The sequence below is a fragment of the Salmo salar genome, chromosome ssa22 (genome assembly GCF_905237065.1).
Source record: "Salmo salar chromosome ssa22, Ssal_v3.1, whole genome shotgun sequence".
NCBI classification, from domain to species: domain Eukaryota; kingdom Metazoa; phylum Chordata; class Actinopteri; order Salmoniformes; family Salmonidae; genus Salmo; species Salmo salar.
Genome location: NC_059463.1, coordinates 47,770,834 through 47,794,684, shown reverse-complemented (window position 1 = coordinate 47,794,684; position 23,851 = coordinate 47,770,834). Strand labels below are relative to the sequence as shown.

Sequence of the window (23,851 nt, the reverse complement as noted above, 5' to 3'; positions counted from 1 at the left end):
CTGTGAACCGTCGCCGGAAGCTCTGGACTGTGAACCGTCGCCGGAGGCCGAGTGCGTGGAGCCGGTACAGGTGGCACTGGACTGGTGACACGCACTTCAGGGCAAGTGCGAGGAGCAGGCACAGGACGTACCGGACTGGGGAGGCGCACTGGAGGCCTGATGCGTGGAGCCGGCACAGGTGGTACCGGACTGGTGACATACACTTCAGGGCGAGTGCGAGGAGCAGGCACAGGATGTACCGGACTGGGGAGGTGCACTGGAGGCCTGATGCGTGGGGCCGGCACAGGTTGCACCAGACTGCTAACCGGATTCTCTGGTCGGATGTTGAGCAGAACACACTTGCACAACATCTCTCTCATCTCTCTCTCCCTCTCCCAACTTCCCCATTGCCTCCCTGATGGTCTCTGGCTCTTCAAGGCGAGTGCAGGGAGCAGGCACATGATGTACCGGGCTGGGGAGGCGCACTGAAGATCTGGTGCGTGGAGCCGACACAGATGGCACCAGACTGATGACCCAATCTTCAGCCCGCCTGCATTGCCGCATACTCCTAGCCAACTCCATCTTGGGGTTGTCCTTGGGCTTTCTGTGGCCGCGAACCCCGGCGTCGTCGCCTTCCTCCATCATTACCTTCCGTCTGCCGCCAAGGAAGGGTCTCGCATCCACCCATCACTTCTTCCCATGTCAAAAACACTTTCACCTGGTGAACACGCTGCTTGGTCCTGGTTTGGTGGGATATTCTGTCACAGCTGTCGTAAGAACGGGACCAAGGCGCAGCGTGTGTAGAGTTCCACATCTTTATTCCAAAGTGAAACTTCAAGCAAAAACAAATCAATCAAATAAACGAACACCTAAACGTGACTATGTGGTGCACAGGCACAAACACAAAACAATATCCCACAAAAAATAGCAACTTAAATATGATCCCCAATTAGAGACAACGATTACCAGCTGCCTCTAATTGGGAACCATACAAAACACCAACATAGAAAATATAAACTAGAACACATCATAGAAATATAAAATGGGCTACCCCTAGTCATGCCCTGACCTACTACACCATAGAGAAACAAGGGCTCTCTATGGTCAGTGCGTGACACTGTCTTAGGTCAGTTAGGATCCCCACTTTATTTTAAGAATGTGAAATGTCAGAATAATAGAAGAGAGAATGATTTATTTCAGCTTTTATTTCTTTCGTCACATTCCCAGTGGGTCAGAAGTTTGCATACACTCAATTAGTATTTGGTAGCATTGCCTTTAAATTGTTTAACTTGGGTCAAACGTTTCAGGTAGCCTTCCACAAGCTTCCCACAATAAGTTAGGTCAATTTTGGCCCATTCCTCCTGACAGAGCTGGTGTAACTGAGTCAGGGTTGTAGGCCTCCTTGCTCACGTACACTTTTTCAGTTCTGCCCACACATTTTCTATAGGATTGAGGTCAGGGCTTTGTGATGGCCACTCCAATACCTTGACTTTGTTGTCCTTAAGCCATTTTGCCACAACTTTGGAAGTATGCTTGGGGTCATTGTCCATTTGGAAGACCCATTTGCAACTGATATCTGATGTCTTGAGATATTGCTTCAATATATCCACCTAATTTTCCTACCTCATGATGCCATCTATTTTGTGAAGTGCACCAGTCCCTCCTGCAGCAAAGCACCCCCACAACATGATGCTGCCACCCCATGCTTCACGGTTGGGATGGTGTTCTTCGGGTTGCAAGCCTCCCCCTTTTTCCTCCAAACATAATGATGGTCATTATGGCCAAACAGTTCTATTTTTGTTTCATCAGACCAGAGGACATTTCTTCAAAAAGCACGATATTTGTCCCCATGTGCTGTTGCAAACCGTAGTCTGGCTTTTTTATGGCTGTTTTGGAGCAGTGGCTTCTTCCTTGCTGAGCGGCCTTTCAGGTTATGTCAATATAGGACTCGTTTTACTGTGGATATAGATACTTTTGTATCTGTTTCCTCCAGCCTCTTCACAAGGTCCTTTGCTGTTGTTCTGGGATTGATTTGCACTTTTCGCACCAAAGGACATTCATCTCTAGGAGACAGAACGCGTCTCCTTTCTGAGTGGTATTACGGCTGCGTGGTCCCATGGTGTTTATACTTGCGTACTATTGTTTGTACAGATGAACGTGGTACCTTCAGGCATTTGGAAATTGCTCCCAAGGATGAACCAGACTTGTGGAGGTCTACAATTCTTTTTCTGAGGTCTTGGCTGATTTCTTTTGATTTTCCCATGATATCAAGCAAAGAGGCACTGAGTTTGAAGGTAGGCCTTGAAATACATCCACAGGTACACCTCCAATTGACTCAAATGATGTCAATTAGCCTATCAGAAGCTTCTAAAGCCATGACATAATTTCTGGAATGTTCCAAGCTGTTGAAGGCACAGTAAATTTAGTGTATGTAAACTTCTGACCCAATGGAATTGTGATACAGTGAATAATAAGTGAAATAATCTGTCTGCAAACAATTGTTGGAAAATTTACTTGTGTCATGCACAAAGTAGATGTCGTAACCGACTTGTCAAAACTATAGTTTGTTAACAAGAAATTTGTGGAGTGGTTGAAAAACGAGTTTTATTGACTCCAACCTAAGTGTATGTAAACTTCCGACGTCAACTGTATATAGACAGGTGTGTGCCCTTCCAAATCATGGAAAGGCACATCTCATGAATGATCAATGGAAACAGGATGCACCTGAGGTCAGTTTCTAGTCTCATAGCAAAGGGTCTGAATACTTACGTAAATAAGGTATCTGTTTTTTATTTTGTATAAATTTGCAAACATTTCTAAAAACCTATTTTCGCTTTCTCATTATGGGGTATTGTGTGTAGATTGTTGAGGGGGGAAAATGATTTAGTCAATTTTAGAATAAGACTAACGTAACATAATGTGTAATTTGATAGATAAGCAATATGGTTGTGGCGCCACCTTGTCCTCAGATAGGCTAGCTGAGAGGAAGATATTGCAATATGGTTGTAGGGTAAAATTTTATTTGGATAGTCCATCTGTAGATGCTCTATATACAGACTATTAGTAACATTTAAACTATTGACTAACCCTAACCCTAACCTTAACTCTTATCCTAACCCTAAACTTAACCCTTCTTCTAAACCTAACCCTCAGATAGGCTAGCTGGGAGAAACAAAATGGTTGTAGCTCCACCTTTCCCTCAGACAGGCTAGCTAGGAGGAACATATTGCTTATACTCATCCAATCCTTTCTGATCTACCTATGCCTTGTAGAGGCTGGGGGTTATTTCTGGACTGGGGCCTTTGTCTATGACTACGAGAAGAAGAAAAAAAATCAGGCTTGGACCTCCTCTGTTTATTGACATTAGGAAGTTACTTACAGGGGCAGAAACACTCCTCGCATTCCATTGTCACTTCATATAATTAAATCAACACCTTGACTTTACCCTCACAGAAAAAATGTATTCTGAAAAGGAATTAGCTACATGCTTATGCAGTAGTATACATGTCTGGGAGATTAACCATAATGGGCATAATCTGTCCAATGTAGTTAATCTCCAGAAAATTGAGAGTTCAGGTGGGACTTCATGCTTCAGCATACAAAGGAAAGGAGGGGTGCTCAACAACAATGACAAAAATCATGAGAAGGGCTTAGCAAGAAACATTTCCAAAAGGACAAATTCGAGGTAAAAAGGAGTTGGAGCACTCATCAAAAAAAAGCAGAGATGTATTTAATTTAGCTCACTTAATCCATTGTACAGGATACGAACAGGTGACTGACGTTTTGACGTCATGTTGACATCCTCGAAGAAATTGAGAGAATATGAGGAGAGGCTGAAAATGTGTGCATTATGGAGTCTACAACGATCTTATTGTTTGTCAAACTTCATAGTTGAGTTTTATTGACCCATCTCTCTCCGTCTTGTAACACACATACAAACACTGCAGCTGGATGTCCTAATCACATTCCATCTCTCCCATCCACACACCGCTGTACTAACACTACAGTTCAGCCAGTTCAACGTGGCTTCCTTCCTGTACAAAACCTGTATTTACTCTCTCCTGTATTTACTCCTTCCATTTACTCAGCCAAATGCGGAGGCTCTCAGTTTGCCTCAGTGTCTGGTGGCATGTGTGGTCCTCTGTCCTGGTTTGAGAAGACACTGTTGACACTGAAATATCAAGGACACACTGGAGCAGGCAACACCGATGCTAACGGAGGCTTCACTCACTGTGTAGCTGGGTAGTTACATCTTTCAATCAAACAATATTGTCACGGCAGAAGTTAAAGTAAAACCTCAAGTAAACTATTACTTTATCTTTGTGAGGCACAAGGTAACTTGTCAATGTCATTCATTATCACTGATAGTGTAAAGACGATCTTCCATAAAAATCTTGATCTTAATTTGTGGAGAAAAATGTATTTTGATGGTGTCACGTCCTGACCAGTATAAGGGGTTATTTGTTATTGTAGTTTGGTCAGGACGTGGCAGGGGGTATTTGTTTAGAGTGTTTCGGGGTCAGTTGGGCTATGTGTTTATGTAGAGGGGTGTTTGTTTAGAATGTTCCGGGGGTTTTGGTTATTGTTCTATGTTTTGTATTTCTATGGTTTTTCTATGTTGTGTATTTCTTTGTTGGCCTGGTATGGCTCTAATCAGGAACAGCTGTACTTCGTTGTTGATTTTTGGGAGTCATACTTAGGTAGCCCTGTTTTCACCTGTCTTTTGTGGGAAGTTGTTTTTGCACTGCTAGGGGTAGCCTGCAAAACTGTTTAGCTGTCGTTCGTTTTGTTATTTTTGTTAAGTGTTCAAGTTTATTAAAATAAAACGTTAAAATGAGCACTCAACCCGCTGCGCCTTGGTCTACTTCATACGACGGCCGTTACAGAACTTCCCACCACCAAAGGACCAAGCAGCGGGGTAAGGAGCAGCAGAGGAACTATATGGACTATGGGGAATCATGTACATGGGAGGAAATTCTGGATGGGGCTGGACCATGGCACCAGGCTGTTGAATACCGTCGCCCACCGGAGGAAATAGAGGCAGCCAAGGCGGAGCGACGACGTTATGAGGCATTATACACGCCGAGGGGCAAGTACGAGAGGCACCCCCAAGAAATATTTTTTGGGGGCACACAGGTAGTTTGGCTGGGCCAAGGGTGAGCCCTAAGCCAACTCCCCGTGCTTATTATGGGGAGTGTATGAAGTGGAGAGCGGCGGAGTATGCGGAAGTGCGCACGATCTTGCCCATGTGCACGCACAAGTGCCGTGCTAGAGTGGGCATCCAGCCTGGAAGGAGGATGCCTGCGCAGCGCATCTGGCCACCTGTGCGCCTCCTAGGCCCAGGCTACCCTACGCCTGCTCTACGCACGGCAACCATCAGGCTTCTACACAGCCCAGTTCGCCCTGTGCCAGCACTCCGCTCGTGCAGGGCTGCTATTACCATCCAGCCAGGATGGGTTGTGCAGGAGGTGCGCTCCAGACCTCCAGTGTTTACCCATGGCCCGGTGTATCCAGTTCCTGCTCCTCGTACTAGCCCTGAGGTGCGTCTCTCTAGGCTGGCGCATCTAAAGCCAGCACCATGCACCAGGCCTCCAGTGTCTCAGCCCAGTCTAGTACGTCCTGTTCCCGCTCCTCGCACTAGCCTTGGGGTGCGTGTCACCAGTCTGGTACCTCCACTACCAGCCCCACACACCAGGCCTCCAGTGCGTCAGCCCAGTCCAGCTCGTCCAGCTCCTGCTCCTCGCACTAGCCCTGTGGTGCATGTCCTTAGTCTGGCGCGTCCTAAGCCAGCCCCACGCATCAGGCCTTCAGTGCGCAGTCCCCGTCCAGAGCTTCCGACGGCAGTGCCTCGTCCAGAGCTTCCGACGACAGTGCCTCGTCCAGAGCTTCCGGCGACAGTGCCTCGTCCAGAGCTTCCGGCGACAGTGCCCCGTCCAGAGTGTCCGGCGACAGTGCCCCGTCCAGAGTGTCCGGCGACAGTGCCCCGTCCAGAACTTCCGGCGATAGTGCCCCGTAGAGAGACGGCCCACAGTCCGGAGCCAGCAGAGACGGCCCACAGTCCGGAGCCGAGAGAGACGGCCCACAGTCCGGAGCCGGCGCAGCCAGAGTCACCCTACAGTCCGGAATCGGCGCAGCCAGAGTCGCGCTTCAGCCCGAGGTCTACAGCGACGCGCTTCAGCCCAAGGTCTACAGCGACGCGCTTCAGCCCGAGGTCTACAGCGACGCGCTTCAGCCCGAGGTATTCAGCGGGGGTGGACAGGTTAGGTGGGGGACTAAGGCCAGAGCCTGAGCCACCTCCACAGTAGGAGGATTGGGGAGGGGGGGGTGTAGCACAAGAACCGTCGGTGACGGTGGCCACCCTCCCTTCCCTCCCTTTAGTTTGTGTTTATTTTTTATTTTGTGTTTATTTTTGTGTTTTCTGTAGGTGCATCCGGGGTCTGCACCTTGGGGGGGGGGTACTGTCACGTCCTGACCAGTATAAGGGGTTATTTGTTATTGTAGTTTGGTCAGGATGTGGCAGGGGGTATTTGTTTAGAGTGTTTCGGGGTCAGTTGGGCTATGTGTTTATGTAGAGGGGTGTTTGTTTAGAGTGTTCTGGGGGTTTTGGTTATTGTTCTATGTTTTGTATTTCTATGGTTTTTCTATGTTGTGTATTTCTTTGTTGGCCTGGTATGGCTCTCAATCAGGAACAGCTGTACTTCGTTGTTGCTGATTGGGAGTCATACTTAGGTAGCCCTGTTTTCACCTGTCTTTTGTGGGAAGTTGTTTTTGCACTGCTAGGGTTAGCCTGCAAAACCGTTTAGCTGTCGTTCGTTTTGTTATTTTTGTTAAGTGTTCAAGATTATTAAAATAAAACGTTAAAATGAGCACTCAACCCGCTGCGCCTTGGTCTACTTCTTACGACGGCCGTTACAGATGGCACATACTCTTATCTGGAGTCGTCTCTGTCGGCTACGATTTACCTCAAGTAGATTCAACGTGCTCCTTGTAAACCTAGATGTAACTTACGCATGCAAGGTCAACTCTACATGCATTGTAAAACATTTGCTTAGGTTAAACTTCTTGTAAGAAGTAATTACACCCTTTAGTGATCCAACAAAATATTCTCGTAGGCATATACAGAGAAGTAAAATGAATACAATTGGTTATAATGATCTTCCAGTTTTGCTTGCTGTCTTCATAAATTCAAACACTTTCCTCAGAGTATCGCAACACCACGGGGTTCCACTTTGGACGAGCTAAGTGCAAAATAACAAATAAAACCGCCAGCGATTTAAAGTAAATTATGTCTTTAGGAGTTCTTCAGTCCTTTGGCATGGGCCTCGGACTCCCCTCCCTGAGATATAATTGGCAACAGCTCACTTTTATAGAACAATTTTTTCTGGACCCTAGCCAAGCTAATTTCTCTCACGCTCTCTCCAAGTCTTAGTTCTGGAACAGTCCCTATGTAATGTCATACTGTATAATTGTAGAGAGTTTGTGGGCCAGGGCTTATCCTTTGGCCTCAGTTGACACCAAAATTTCAATCCATCGTAGTGACACACTGACTGTACACATTTGTTTTGAAGTTGAATGACATGGTACACTTAAGTAGTCTATTCAACTCTATAGGCTACATACACGTAGTGTATAAAACATTAACAACACCAGCTCGCTCTTTGCATGACAGTGACCAGGTGAATCCAGGTGAAAGCTATGATCCCTTATTGATGTCACTTCTTAAATCCACTTCAATCAGTGTAGATGAAGGGGAGGAGACAGGTTAAAGGATTTTTAAGCCTTGAGATAATTGAGACATGGATTGTGTATGTGTGCCATTCAGAGGGTGAATGGGCAAGACAAAATATTTAAGTGCTTTTGAATGGAGAATGGTAGTAGGTGCCAGGTGCATCGGTTTGAGTGTGTCAAGAACTGCAACGCTCAACAGTTTACCGTGTGTATCAACAATGGTCCACCACCCAAAGGACATCCATCCAACTAGATACAACAGTGGGAAGGAGAGGCGAAAGATAGAGACAAATCCTGGCAGAATTACAAAGTCAGGGTTATAATTTTTTATAAGAGACAGTTTTATATTTTTCAATCAAGTGCCTGTCCAAAATAATAGCAATTATACTCAAACATAACAAAATCAGCTGGGGCCCCATGCAATGAAATGTTTAACATTTTAGATTCTCCCTGACTGTCTAGTTTTTATTTTGGTGATTGTTAGTTCTCAAAGATGATCTTATTTAAAAAATATATTGCTCCATTATCTTTATATATACTTTATATCTGGTTTTAGTCATTTAAGTTTACACTGAAAATGTTTCACCATCCCAAAAATTATTTATTTATATATAAAATAAAACATTTATAATTTTTTGGAGTGGCGGCAGCTAAATTAATATAGGGGAAACACTGATAAGAGACTTTCAGCAAGTAAGCAGTAAGTACTGAATAGCTTACCAATGATTGTATTTTCACAAATCACCTATTCTAACTCATAAAACATGACCAAAACAAGTTCAGTGGTCATCAACGTGAATCCTACCTGGTAGTGGGCAGGACTTACCTGGTCACTGTCATAGAGCCTCTGGAGTGGACTCCTCCATGACTTCACCTGGCCGCTGCTCCTCCCACTACCCTGTGCTGAGGCTGAGAAAACGCAGACGGTACACACGTCAAGGTCAACACAGGCAAATTACCTACAGTACACACTCAAGACCATCTCTGCTGCATTCTGATTTGGTATACAGTCCATGGAATGCCATTGTGGCAACCCATGAGGTGATTATCTCACCTAAATGCAAATGTCATGTCAATTTTATGTTGAGCCAAATGCTTGATAAGTGAGCTAAATTACAACTTCCTAAGGGGGATAATCATTAACCATGTTAAATGTAAAGGTATGAATGCAACAACAACCAGACAATTTCATACATCCTAATAACAAAGAAGTCACAAGACAAGTACCATTGAGAATCTCACGGAAACCAGAGGAGAAACTCGCCAATGGGTCATTTATTTAATATTATAAACTGGGTGGTTCGAGCCCCGAATGGTGATTGGCTGACTACCGTGGTATATCAGACCGTATACCTAGGGTATAACAAAACATTTCATTTTACTACTATAATTACATTGGTAACCAGTTTATAATAGCAATAAGGCACCTCAGGGGTTTGTGGTATATGGCCAATATACCATGACTAAGCTCTGTATCCAGGCACTCTGCATTGTGCCGTGTCTAAGAACAGCCCTTAGCCGTGGTATATTGGCCATATACCACACCTCCTCGGGCATTATTGCTCAACTGTACACACCTGAGGGTCATTAAACACCAACACACAGGTGCACACCCAAAACAACATCTTATACAACACTACAGGTTGTCATAGAAACACACAGAAGAGAAAGAGAAGAAACCAGGCCTCAAAAAGGACTGTGCATCCATTCAGACTACTAATGTACCTCTTACTGTAGCGCTCCGCTAAACATACAACGCAGAAACACTGCAGAAAACAGCTCTCCTTTATGGAAGTAGCTGAGGAGAGGGAAAAAAGGGAAGGGAATCCCGAAACCACATGGGTACTGAAGCATAGCAATGAGAGAAAACCAAGAGGGCAGATGGAGTATAAACAGAGGTAGAAAACCTCTGTGACTACTTTAGAGTTCCTTTAAGAAACATGACATGGCGTTTAGATTGTTGTTGTTGTCGTTTCATATGCTGTTGCTCTTTTAGTTCCTTGGTAGTTGTAGGAGCGTAAGTTTTTGGTTTCCCATTGGTTCTAGGAACGAAGCCATGAGTTTCCTGACCAGTAAAACTGTATATTTTTTAAACGTTCTGACAATGGAAGTTAAAATTTGGGACTTTTGTTTTTAGGTTGCAGGGAGGTTCTGAGAACATTATAATCTGGTTCCTTTAAAGTTTTCCTGGGAGGTTTTAATAACGTTCTGAGAATGAAAATTATAGATTATTTTGAGTGTTTTGAATATCTTAACTTTCTTTGAATGTTTCAATAAGACTTTCAATAACACTGCTAGCTTACAGTACGTTCTGCTGAAGTAATGAAATATGTTATTTAACGTATTTCAAAATAATGTAATTTTGTCAAGTTTCTTAAATGTGCTGAGAATGTTCCAAAGCTAAGCAATTATCGTGCACCATTCCCAGAACGTTGTGAGAAGGTTATATGCAAAATAACCAAAGGACAACCATGCTCCCACCAAGCTCTTATTTGCTAGCTGGGAAGAGACAAAGAGTCACAGATATGGTCCCTCAAGGCAGGGGAGGGGTAGGTGAGGGTGCAGACAGACAGGGCATGGCTGAGATCATGTTCTGCATCAAGCATAACTTCAAAAACCCTACATAATAAATGGCATAGAAGACCAAATGTGTTACCTTTAAGGGAATGTACAACAATGGAGAATTCAGCTACTGACATGCTTATGATTTAAAATGAAATTAGTTAGCAAGACTTCAGTAACTATACTGAACAAAATTATAAAATGCAAAATGTTTTTACTGAGTTACAGTTCATAGAAGGAAATCAGTCAATTTATATAAATTCATTAGGTCCAAATCTATGGATTTCAGATGATTGGGCAGGGGCGCAGATATGGGTCGGCCTTGGAGGGCATAGGGCCAGCCACTGGTGAGCCAGGCCCAGCCAATCAGAATGAGTTTTTCCCCACAAAAGGGCTTTATTAAAAATCAAATCAAAGTTTATTTGTCACGTGCGTCGAATACAACAGGTGTAGACAGTGAAATGCTTACTTACAGGCTCTAACCAAAAGTGCAATTTCTAAGTTAAAAAAAGGTATTAGGTGAACAATAGATAAGTAAAGAAATAAAAACAACAGTAAAAAATAATAGCGAGGCTATATACAGTAGCGAGGCTATAACAGTAGCGAGGCTACATACAGACACCAGTTAGTCGGGCTGATTGAGGTAGTTGGTACATGTAGGTATAGTTAAAGTGACTATGCATATATGATAAACAGAGAGTAGCAGTAGCGTAAAAGAGAGGTTGGCGGGTGGTGGATGGTAGATGGCGGGACACAATGCAGATAGTCCGGGTAGCAAATGTGCGGGGGCACCGGTTGGTCGGGCTAATTGAGGTAGTATGTACATGAATGTGTAGTTAAAGTGACTATGCATATATGATAAACAGGGGTTGGGGGGGCACACAATGCAAAAAGTCTGGGTAGCCATTTGATTACCTGTTCAGGAGTCTTATGGCTTGGGGGTAAAAACTGTTGAGAAGCCTTTTGGTCCTAGACTTGGCACTCCGGTACCACTTGCCATGCGGTAGTAGAGAGAACAGTCTATGACTGGTGGTTGGAGTCTTTGACAATTTTTAGGGCTTTCCTCTGACACTGCCTGGTGTAGAGGTCCTGGAGGGCAGGCAGCTTAGCCCCAGTGATGTACTGGGCGGTACGCACTACCCTCTGTAGTGCCTTGTGGTCGGAGGCCGAGCAGTTGCCGTACCAGGCAGTGATGCAAACAGTCAGGATGCTCTCGATGTTGCAGCTGTAGAACCTTTTGAGGATCTCAGGACCCATGCCACATCTTTTTAGTTACCTGAGGGGGAATAGGCTTTGTCGTGCCCACTTCATGACTGTCTTGGTGTGTTTGGACCTTTCTAGTTTGTTGTTGATGTGGACACCAAGGAACTTGAAGCTCTCAACCTGCTCCACTACAGCCCCGTCAATGAGAATGGGGGCGTGCTTGGTCCTCTTCTTCCTGTAGTCCACAACCATGTCCTTAGTCTTGGTTACGCTGAGGGATAGGTTGTTATTCTGGCACCACTCGGCCAGGTCTCTGACCTCTTCCCTATAGGCTGTCTCATCGTTGTCGGTGATCAGGCATGTGCTGACCAACTGTTGTGTCGTCTGCAAACTTAATGATGGTGTTGGAGTCGTGCCTGGCCACGCAGTCGTGGGTGAACAGGGAGTACAGGAGGGGACTGAGCACGCACCCTTGAGGGGCTCCAGTGTTGAGGATGAGCGTGTCAGATGTGTTGCTACCTACCCTCACCACCTGGTGGCGGCCCGTCAGGAAGTCCAGGATCCAGTTGCAGAGGGAGGTGTTTAGTCCCAGGATCCTTAGCTAAGTGATGAGCTTTGAAAGTACTATGGTGTTGAACGCTGAGCTGTAGTCAATGAATAGCATTCTCACATAGGTGTTCCTTTTGTCCAGGTGGGAAAGGGCAGTGTGGAGTGCAATACAGATTGCATCATCTGTGGATCTATTGGAGCGGTGTGCAAATTGGAGTGGGTCTAGGGTTTCTGGGATAATGGTGTTGATATTAGTCTTTACCAGCCTTTCAAAGCACTTCATGGCTACGGACGTGAGTGCTACGGGTCTGTAGTCATTTAGGCAGGTTGCCTTTATTTTCTTGGGCACAGGGACTATGGTGGTCTGCTTGAAACATGTTGGTATTACAGACTCAATCAGGGACAAGTTGAAAATGTCAGTGAAGATACCTGCCAGTTGGTCAGCACATGCCCGGAGCACACGTTCTAGTAATCTGTCTGGCCCAGCAGCCTTGTGAATGTTTACCTGTTTAAAGGTCTTACTCACGTCGGCTACGGAGAGAGTGATCACACAGTCATCCGGAACAGCTGATGCTCTCATGCATGCTTCAGTGTTGCTTGCCTCGAAGCGAGCATAGAAGTGATTTAACTCGTCTGGTAGACTCCTGTCACTGGACAGCTCGCAGCTGTGCTTCCCTTTGTAGTCTGTAACAGTTTGCAAGCCCTGCCACATAAGACGACCGTCGGAGCCGGTGTAGCATGATTCAATCTTAGCCCTATTGACGCTTTGCCTGTTTGATAGTTCGTCGGAGGGCATAGCAGGATTTCTTATAAGCTTCCGGGTTAGAGTCCCGCAGCTTGAAAGTGGCAGCTCTACCCTTTAGCTCAGTGCAAATGTTGCCTGTAATCCATGGCTTCTGGTTGGGGTATGTACGTTCAGTCACTGTGGGGACGACATCCTCAATGCACTTATTGATCAAGCCAGTGACTGATGTGGTGTATTCCTCAATGCCATCGGAAGAATCCCGGAACATGTTCCAGTCTGTGCTAGCAACACAGTCCTGTAGTTTAACATCTGCTTCATCCAACCACTTTTTTAATAGACTGAGTCACTGGTGCTTCCTGCTTTAATTTTTGCTTGTAAGCAGGAATCAGAAGGATAGAATTGTGGTCAGATTTACCAAATGGAGGGTGAGGGAGAGCTTTGTATGCGTCTCTGTGTGTGGAGTACAGGTGATCTAGAATGTTTTTCCCTCTGGTTGCACATTTAACATGTTGATAGAAATGAAGTAGAACTGATTTAAGTTTCCCTGCATTAAAGTCTCCGGCCACTAGGAGCGCCACCTCTGGGTGAGCGGTTCCTGTTTGCTTATTTCCTTATACAGCTGACTGAGTGCAGTCTTAGTGCCAGCATCCGTCTGTGGTGGTAAATAAACAGCCACGAAAAGTATAGCTGAAAACTCTCTTGGAAAACAGTGTGGTCTGCAGTTTATCATAAGATACTCTACTTCAGGCGAGCAAAATCTAGAGACTTCCTTAGATTTCGTGCACCAGCTGTTGTTTACAAATATGCACAGACCGCCCCCCCTCCCCCATGTCTTACCGGAGTGTGCTGTTCTATCTTGCCGGTGCAGCGTATATCCCGCTAGCTGAATATCCATGTCATCATTCAGCCACGATTCCGTGAAACATAAGATATTACAGTTTTTGATGTCCCGTTGGTAGGATATACCACTTACCTCTTCTAATTTATTGTCCAATGATTGCGTGTTGAAGAGTAATATTGACGATAAAGGCAGCTTTCCCACTCACCTTCTGTGGATCCTTACCAGGCACCCTGCTCTGTGTCCTCTGTACCTGCGTCTCTTCCTCTTGCCAATAACGGGGATGTTGGCCTTGTCGGGTGTTAGCAGTATATCCTGTGCGTCCTGCTTGTTGAAGAAAAAATCTTTCTCTACTTTGAGGTGAGTTACCGCTGTCCTGATATGCAAAAGCTATTTTTTGCCGTAAGATACTGTGGCAGAAACATTATGTACAAAATAAGTTACAAATAACGTGAAAAAAAACACATAATAGCACAATTGGTTGGGCGCCTGTAAAACTGCTGCCATTTCTTCTGGTGCCATTTTATCTTTAAAAGACAGAAATACACCAATGTTGGAGGCGGCTTATGGTAGATAAATGAACATTCAATTACCTGCCAACAGCTCGGTTGGACATTCCTGCAGTCAGCATGCCAATTGCACGCTCCCTCAAAACAACTTGACATATGTGGCATTGTGTTGTGTGACACAACGGCACATTTTAGAGTGGCCTTTTATTGGTGGTGCACCTGTGTAATGATCATGCTGTTTAATCAGCTTCTGGATATACCACACCTGTCAGGTGGATGGATTATCTTGGCAAAGGAGAAATGCTCACTAACAGGGATGTAAACAAATAAGGTTTTTGTGCAAATTAAACATTTCTGGGATCTTTTATTTCAGCTCATGAACAATGGGACCAAAACTTTACATGTTGCGTTTACTTATTTTTTCAGTATAATTAAATACTTTCAGAGGGAAGAAACTTCAATAACTAATCTTACTAGGTTCTGTCAGATCCAGACATATCCCAATTTACAAGATCTTTTTCTTTTCTTTTGGCCCATCCATATTACAAGGTGAAATGTTGTTGAAATGGACAGATTCCACCATTCTTCTGCGACTGGGAAAAAAAGACTGATGTGTCACACACACACTGTACAAGATCAAACAGAGAACAACATCTCCAACTCATGCACCCTACAGTACACACCAGTCTGGTGGAGAGATTTAGACTGAAGAGCCTGCTACTGATTGCACAAGGTCTTCCTACATACCCAACTGTCCTCTGACCCAACCACGGTAGATTGCTCTAAAATGAAACGTTATCATACTAATCACTAGTGCTTGATTCAACCAGTATTGCATGTGTAGTCTACTCACATCACACCCGAGATCCATCAGCACAAGAGGACATCAACATTCAGAAAATATGTTTATATAGTCATCGCATATGTTCCTATATGTTCGGCTCATTTGGCAAAAGCAAGACAGTTAATGTTATGTTAAGTTTGAAGGGTATTGCAAACAGCGGAAGCCCATACTGTAACCAGACCATGAAATCTAGCAGTACAAAGGACATATGGTGTGGTCTATATCCTTTTATAAACTGGGTGGTTCGAGCCCTGAGTGCTGATTGGCTGACAGCCGTGGTATATCAGACCATATACCACAGGTATGACAAAACATTTATTTTTACTCTTCTAATTATGTTGGTAACCAGTGGCAATAAGGCACCTCGGGGGTTTGTGATATCTGACCAATGTACCTCGGCTAAGGGCTGTATCCAGGCAATCCGCGTTGCGTCGTGCATAAGAACAGCCCTTAGCCGTGGTATATTGGCCATATACCACACCTCCTTGGGCCTTATTGCTTAAGCATAGGCTTCACAAAAAGTTCCTAAATTATTATCAGCTCGTTAGACAGGTACACATGCTTTCAGATGCTTTTAATATCTTCTCCCCTGCTTTAATGACCTGCACTGTTCCTGTCAATATGACTGGTACTAACTCAGTCCTGTTAAGACTTCAAAAGCAGTCAGTCTCAAGTTCAAAGGCAAAGAGTTTCAACTCTAGAGGAACGCTATACAGAGGCGCTTCTCAAACCTGCCATGTTTCAACTCTAGAGTAAAGCGATACGGAGGCACTTAAGGCTTGTTCACAGTGCAGGCCTTAATGCTTGTTATGGCTTGGTAATTGTGGAGGAGGAATGAGGCGCAGGAAGCAGCGAACACAGGGTAGTGGTGTTTTTAATATACACTCACAAAAAACAAATGTTCCCACACACAGGGGAGAAAATACATACGGCGTACAACAACGTCGACATGAACACAAGCCGTCTCACAAGAAACAATCATTAATCCCGCACGAACAGGAGCGGGCCAGCTAAACTAAATAGCCCCTCTAATGGCTAATTGACCACAGGTGTCACAAAATAAAAAAAGGGAAAAGCAAAAGGGAATCGGTGGCAGCTAATAGGCCGGTGACGACGACCGCCGAGCGCCACCCGAGCAGGAGGGGGCGCCACCGTCGGTGGGAATCGTGACAGTACCCCCCTCCTGACGCGCGCCGACACCGGCCTCGAGGTCGACCCGGAGGGCGAGGGGCAGGGCGATCCGGACGGAGGTGGTGGAACTCCCTCAACATAGATGGGTCCAGGACGTCCGCCGCCGGCACCCAGCACCTCTCCTCCGGGCCGTACCCCTCCCAGTCCACGAGGTACTGTAGGCCCCTCGCCCGGCGTCGCGAGTCCAGAATGGCCCGTACGCTGTATGCCGGGGACCCCCCGATGTCCAGAGGGGGCGGAGGGACCTCCGGCACCTCATCTTTGTGAAGGGGACCAGCTACCACCGGCCTGAGGAGAGACACATGAAACGAGGGGTTAATACGGTAATAGGAAGGGAGTTGCAACCGATAACACACCTCGTTTATCCTCCTCAGGACTTTGAAGGGCCCCACACACTGCGGCCCCAGCTTCCGGCAGGGCACGCGGAGGGGCAGGTTTCGGGTCGAGAGCCAGACCCTGTCTCCCGGTGCGAACACGGGCGCCTCACTGCGGTGGCGGTCAGCACTCCTCTTCTGCCGTGCACTGGCCTCCTTTAGTGAGTCCTGGACGGCTCTCCAGGTCTCCTTGGAGTGCTGGACCCAGTCCTCCACCGCAGGAGCCTCGGTCTGACTCCGGTGCCATGGTGCCAGGACCGGCTGGTAACCTAACACACACTGAAAGGGTGATATGTTAGTAGAGGAGTGGCGAAGTGAGTTCTGGGCTAACTCAGCCCAGGGAATATACCTCGCCCACTCCCCTGGCCGGTCCTGGCAATACGACCTCAGGAACCTGCCCACCTCCTGGTTCACCCTCTCCGCCTGCCCATTGCTCTCGGGGTGATAACCGGAGGTCAAACTGACCGAGACCCCCAGCCGCTCCATAAACGCTCTCCAGACCCTGGATGTGAACTGGGAACCTCGATCAGAGACAATGTCCTCCGGCACCCCGTAGTGCCGGAAGACGTGGGTAAATAGGGCCTCCGCAGTCTGCAGGGCCGTAGGGAGACCGGGCAATGGGAGGAGACGGCAGGACTTAGAGAACCGATCCACAACCACCAGAATCGCCGTGTTCCCCTGAGAGGGGGGAAGATCTGTCAGGAAGTCAATGGACAGGTGCGACCATGGTCGTTGTGGAACGGGGAGGGGCTGTAACTTCCCTCTTGGTAGATGCCTAGGAGCCTTACTCTGGGCACACACCGAACAGGAAGAGACATAGGACCTCACGTCCTTAGCTAAGGTGGGCCACCAGTACTTCCCCCTTAGACTCCCCACTGTCCTCGCCTCATCAGGATGACCAGCAGTAGGTAGCGTGTGCGCCCACCGAATCAAACGATCACGAACACCGAGCGGCACATACATGCGCCCCACGGGCACCTGCGCAGGCGCAGGTTCCAACACCAATGCCCGCTCGATGTCCGCGTCCACCTCCCATACCACAGGTGCCACCAGCCTAGACGCTGGAATGATGGGAGTTGGATCGATGGGCCGGTCCTCCGTGTCATAGAGACGGGACAGCGCGTCGGCCTTAGTATTTAGGGAACCCGGTCTATAGGAGATGGTAAACCTAAACCGGGCGAAGAACATGGCCCACCTCGCCTGACGTGGATTCAGTCTCCTCGCTGCCCGGATGTACTCAAGGTTTCTGTGGTCGGTCCAGATGAGAAAGGGGTGTTTAGCCCCCTCAAGCCAGTGCCGCCACACCCTCAAAGCTTTAACCACTGCTAGCAACTCCCTGTCCCCCACATCGTAGTTACGCTCCGCCGAACTGAGCTTCTTCGAAAAGAAAGCGCAGGGGCGGAGTTTCAATGGCGCACCCGAGCGCTGTGATAGCACGGCACCCACCCCAGCCTCGGATGCGTCCACCTCCACTACGAACGCTAAAGACGGGTCCGGGTGCGCCAACACGGGTGCGTCGGTGAACAGCGTCTTCAATTTATTGAATGCTCCGTCCGCCTCCGTCGACCATCGCAAACGCACCGCCCCCCCCTTCAGCAGTGAGGTAATGGGAGCCGCTACCTGGCCAAAACCCCGGATAAACCTCCGGTAGTAATTGGCAAAGCCTAAAAACCGCTGCACCTCCTTCACCGTGGTTGGAGTCGGCCAATTACGCACGGCCTTAACGCGGTCACACTCCATCACCACCCCTGTGGTGGAAATGCGATAACCCAGAAAGGAGACGGCTCGTTTGGAAAACTCACACTTCTCAGCCTTGACGTATAGGTCATGCTTCAGCAGTCTACCAAGCACCTTGCGCACCAGGGACACATGCGCGGAGCGGGTGGCGGAATATATCAGAATGTCATCGATATATACAATCATGCCCTGCCCGTGCAGGTCCCTGAGAATCTCGTCAACAAAGGCTGGAAAGACGGCTGGAGCATTTTTCAACCCATACGGCATGACGAGGTACTCATAATGGCCCGATGTGGTACTAAAGGCGGTTTTCCACTCGTCTCCCTTCTTGATACGCACCAGGTTATACGCGCTCCTGAGATCCAGTTTTGTGAAGAACTGCGCTCCGTGAAATGATTCCACCGCCGTAGCGATGAGAGGTAGTGGGTAACTAAACCCCACCGTAATAGCGTTTAGACCTCGGTAATCAATGCACGGACGCAGACCTCCCTCCTTTTTCTTCACAAAAAAGAAACTCGAGGAAGCGGGTGAGATGGAGGGCCGAATGTACCCCTGTCCCAGGGATTCCGTGACATATGTCTCCATAGCCGCCGTCTCCTCCTGTGACAAGGGGTACACGTGACTCCTGGGAAGCGCAGCGTTAACCTGGAGATCTATCGCACAATCCCCCTGTCGATGAGGTGGTAATTTAGTCGCCCTCTTTTTACAAAAAGCGATCGCCAAATCGGGCGTATTCAGGGGAATGCGCACGGTGGACACCTGGTCTGGACTCTCCACCGACGTGGCACCTATGGAAACTCCTAGACACCTACCTGAACACTCCTCTGACCACCCCTGGAGAACCCCCTGTTTCCACGAAATACGGGGATTGTGACCAGCCAGCCAGGGGACCCCCAGCACCACCGGAAACGCAGGCGAGTCAATAAGGAAAAAACTAATGCGTTCCTTATGATTCCCCAGCGTTACCATGTCCAGTGGCACCGTAGACTCCCTGACTAGCCCTGACCCTAATGGTCGGCTATCTAGGGAGTGCACAGGGAAAGGGGAATCTATCGGCACCCGCGGAATGCCCAGCTTAATGGCAAGTCCACGGTCCATAAAATTCCCAGCTGCGCCTGAATCGACTAGCGCCCTATGCTGGGAAGAGGGAAAAAATTTAGTAAACAAAACAGGTAAAAACACATGACCAACAGGGGGTTCTGGGTGAATCTGGTGCTGACTCACCTGAGGTAACCGAGAAGTGTTCTGCCTACCATCTCGACTCCCAGACTGGCTCCTCCGGCACCGGTCGGCCGTGTGTCCTCTCCGACCACAGCTGGTGCAGGAGGAGCCACCTCCTCCGGTGCCCCTTGGCACGGCCCCCCCTACCTCCATAGGGGTAGGGGCGGGGGTGCACGGGGGTGGAACGGGCAGGACCCTCTCCGAACGCCCGCGGGCAGCCAGCAAGTTGTCCAGTCGTATGGACATATCTATCAGTTCGTCCAGGGACAGAGCTGTGTCCCGACAGGCCAGCTCCCTGCGACCGGAGACTGCAGCAGTAGTGGTCTATGAGGGCCCTGTCGTTCCACCCCGCCCCAGCAGCCAAGGTCCTGAAGTCCAGCGCGAAGTCCTGGGCACTCCTCGTCTCCTGCCTGAGGTGGAACAGTCGTTCACCCGCCGCTCTTCCTTCCGGAGGGTGGTCGAACACGGCCCGAAAGCGGCGGGTGAACTCTGGGTAGTGGTCCCTCGCCGAGTCTGGACCGTTCCAGACCGCATTAGCCCACTCCAGAGCTCGGCCCGTCAGGCAGGAAACGAGGGCACTCACGCTCTCCTCCCCCGTGGGAGCAGGTCTGACGGTGGCCAGGTACAGCTCAAGCTGGAGCAAAAACCCCTGGCACCCAGCCGCCGCCCCATCGTACTCCCTCGGGAGCGCCAGACGAAGCGCGCCAGAGCCAGACGTCATGGGAGGCGAAGATGGCTGTATCGGGGGAGGTGGAGGTGGAGAGAGGATACCACTTCTCTCCCATCTGTCCATCCTCTCCATCATCTGGTCCATTGCCGATCCGATGCGATGGAGGACTGTCGTGTGGTGGAGTACGCGTTCCTCCATCGAGGGCAGAGGAGTGGCCGCTGCTCCCGCTGATTCCATGCCTTCTATCAAGGTGCGGGATTCTGTTACGGCTTGGTAATTGTGGAGGAGGAATGAGGCGCAGGAAGCAGCGAACACAGGGTAGTGGTGTTTTTAATATACACTCACAAAAAACAAATGTTCCCACACACAGGGGAGAAAATACATACGGCGTACAACAACGTCGACATGAACACAAGCCGTCTCACAAGAAACAATCATTAATCCCGCACGAACAGGAGCGGGCCAGCTAAACTAAATAGCCCCTCTAATGGCTAATTGACCACAGGTGTCACAAAATAAAAAAAGGGAAAAGCAAAAGGGAATCGGTGGCAGCTAATAGGCCGGTGACGACGACCGCCGAGCGCCACCCGAGCAGGAGGGGGCGCCACCGTCGGTGGGAATCGTGACAATGCACAAATCAGTTTAGTTTTTTAAATCAGTTTTGGAATACTCATTTTCCAAACAGCAAGTTAGAAGTGACTAACGCTAGTTGCCATAGTAACCATGGGTGTGGCGCAATGGGGTAGGCTGATTGGTGGAGGTGCTACTGTTTATGATCCCTCAAAAGTCATGTAGCAAGCTATGGTGACAACAATACCTGTCATGGATGCAGTGGTGTAAATTACTTAAGTAAAAATACTTGAAAGTACTACTTTAGTAGGCTTTTGGGGTATCTGTAAATAACTATTTATATTTGACAACTTTTACTTCACTACATTCCTAAAGGAAATTATGTACTTTTGACTCCATAACATTTTCCTGACACAAAAAATACTTTTCACATTTTCAATGATTAGCAGGACAGGAAATTGTCTAATTCACATTTATCAAGAGAACATCCATGGTCATCCCTACTGCCTCTGATCTGGCGGACTTACTAAACACACGTGCTTCATTTGTAAATTATGTCTGAGGATACCCCTTGCTATCGGCAGGTAGCCTGGCGGGGGCAGCAGGTAACCTGGTGGGTAGGAGCGTTGGGCCAGTAATCCCCAAGCTGACAAGGTAAAAGTCTGTCGTACTGCCCCTGAGCAAGGCAGTTAACCCACTGTTCCCCGGGCGCTGATGACATGGATGTCAATTTAGGCAGCCCCCCACAAATCTCTGATTCAGAGGGGTTGGCTTCAATGCGGAAAGAAACATTTCAGTTGAATGCATTCAGTTGTAAAACTAATTAGGTATCCCCCTTTCCCTATCCGTAAAAAAAGAAAATGGATGCTGTCTGGTTTGCTTTATATAAAGAATTTGAAATGATTTAATACTTAAGTATATGTTAGCAATTAAATGTACTTTTGATACTTAAGTATATTTAAAACCAAATACCTTTACTCAAGTATTACAATTGGGTAATTTTTCCACCACTGCATGGATGGTTCCCAGTTGCTTTGAATGTTCAAAATCATAGTGTAAGAACACTTTTAAAGCCTCAAAGGATAAAAGCATCCTACTTTCAGAATGAATCCTTTTTGGCTAGCCACAGCAGTCAGCTAGCTAGGTAGCTGTTTAGCTATCTAGAACATTCACTCATTTGTTCATTAACTAAACAATTAACAAGGTAGTTAAATACCATATGTTCTTCTAAAACTGTCAACAGAGTAGCTAGCAACCAATAAGATATGCCAAATAAGTCTAAAAACCACTTGAGGGCAAAAAAAAAAATCAGATTTGAGTCACATGGCAAGGAATCAGATATCTATTCATAGGTGGTTTGAAATATCTGATTCCATGTGCTTTTTGGCTGTTCAGACCACCAGAAAAAAAACAGATTAGAATTGGACATGCAAAAAAAAAAGATTTGAGTCACTGCCAATGTAAGCAGGGCTTTAGGGACCTGGCTTATATGATATGATGCAAAACTCATCATAGTGGCTATATTTCTGCCTCCTTGAAAAGTAATCGCTCAGAGACGCACAAAAAAGATAAAGGAAAGATTCCCCCATGTTTAATTAAGTGGCATCTGTATGTGGACCCAACGCTAGCCTTGATTCCACGCTTGTGAGTATGGTATGCAATTTACCCGTATTAAGAGCAAACTTTATGAGCCTTGCTTTAACTTTCACATAAAAGTTATCGGAAGGCAGTTATTGCATGAGTCAGGGTATGATTTCATGGTGACTGTTGTGTTCATTCTGGAAAAATTACTTTCGGACAAGATAAACCCGCAAAGCCCCAAGGATTTCTCAAATGGACTTTTTACCTCAACAGTTCTGTAAACAAAGCAACTCAATGTGCTGTAGACGGATTAACCCAAAAGGCATACATTCAGAGAGAGGGAGGAAAGTGACACCTAACTGCTGTGTGGATTAAGTTAAACACACACAGACAGAAGAGGAAGGGCTGTGTGCATCAATAATTCATATAGATGTTTTATTGTCACATACACCGGATAGGTGCAGTGAAATGTGTTGTTTTACAGGGTATGCCATAGTAGTACAGTGCCCCTGGAACAAATGAATATGTGAAATGAAATGTTGCTTAAAAAAGAGCTAAGGACAATGTTAGTCTTGTTAGCATTCATGCTATCACATCGAATGGCCCGGCTCTGATAGCAACCATAATCTTCCCGAGCCCAATCCAATCAACCATTCGCATGCCATCACAATATTTACAACACAGTTGAACTCCAAGCTCTTTAAATACCCATCAGGTTAAGTACCATTATATCCAATTGGATGATGCTGCTGTGACATGAAAAAAGTCAATGACTTAAAACAGTTCTCTTTTCAATGGGAATTGAGTCATATTTTACAATGTAAAACTGTCACAATCAATTGAGCTATTTGCCTTCTGAAAACTGCAGACAATTACTTTGGACTATCCCTGGTAAATGCTGAACATACTATAACAGTTAGTTCAAAACTGATTTGAGTTATTAGAGGGTAACATCCAGCAGACCAGGGTTTAAACCAGCAACCTTTGCAGTTATGCACACACACCACCTTTTGGCAGAGGCCAAATTAAAGGTTACAATAGCACTGCCAATGATAGACTTTTGTTTGTAAAAAGATTACAATTATGGCTTGGCATGTGGAAATGTTGTATAATGACCCTTTAACAGAAAATCCCCTTCCGGTGTAAAAAACATGGGGAAAAAAAATAGACATTTTAAGTGAGAAGTAGGCATTGGTTTAATGCCAAAAACTAAAAGAAATTCACAAGCACCACAATGCCTACTCCACCCATGCTCTAACAAGGTTTTCCAGTACACAGCTTTTACATAGTACAGTAGTTATGTTGGTCTAGTGTACTTCAAATAATGTGTATGCAGGTTGCTTAGGATTCAGATATTCTCAAACAGCCTAATTCAGAGAAATAATGGACTTTACAGTGTCCTATTAAAATAATGTATATACACTGAACAAAAATATAAACGCAACATGTAAAGTGTTGGTCCCATGTTTCATGAGCTGAAACAAAAGCTCACAGAAATGTTCCATACACACAAAAAGCTTATTTATTTAAAATGTTGTGCACAAATTTGT

General features: G+C 46.6%; 1 protein-coding gene across 1 annotated transcript in view; it reads right to left on the bottom strand.

The window, feature by feature from the left end:
* LOC106583641 (carbohydrate sulfotransferase 11) overlaps positions 1-23,851 on the bottom strand; it is a 39,923-nt gene that overhangs the window by 4,387 nt on the left and 11,685 nt on the right. The window contains exon 2 of the mRNA XM_014168052.2: positions 8,534-8,616. Within this exon, the coding sequence (XP_014023527.1) occupies positions 8,534-8,616 (83 nt within the window). The remainder of the gene's footprint in view (positions 1-8,533; positions 8,617-23,851) is intronic.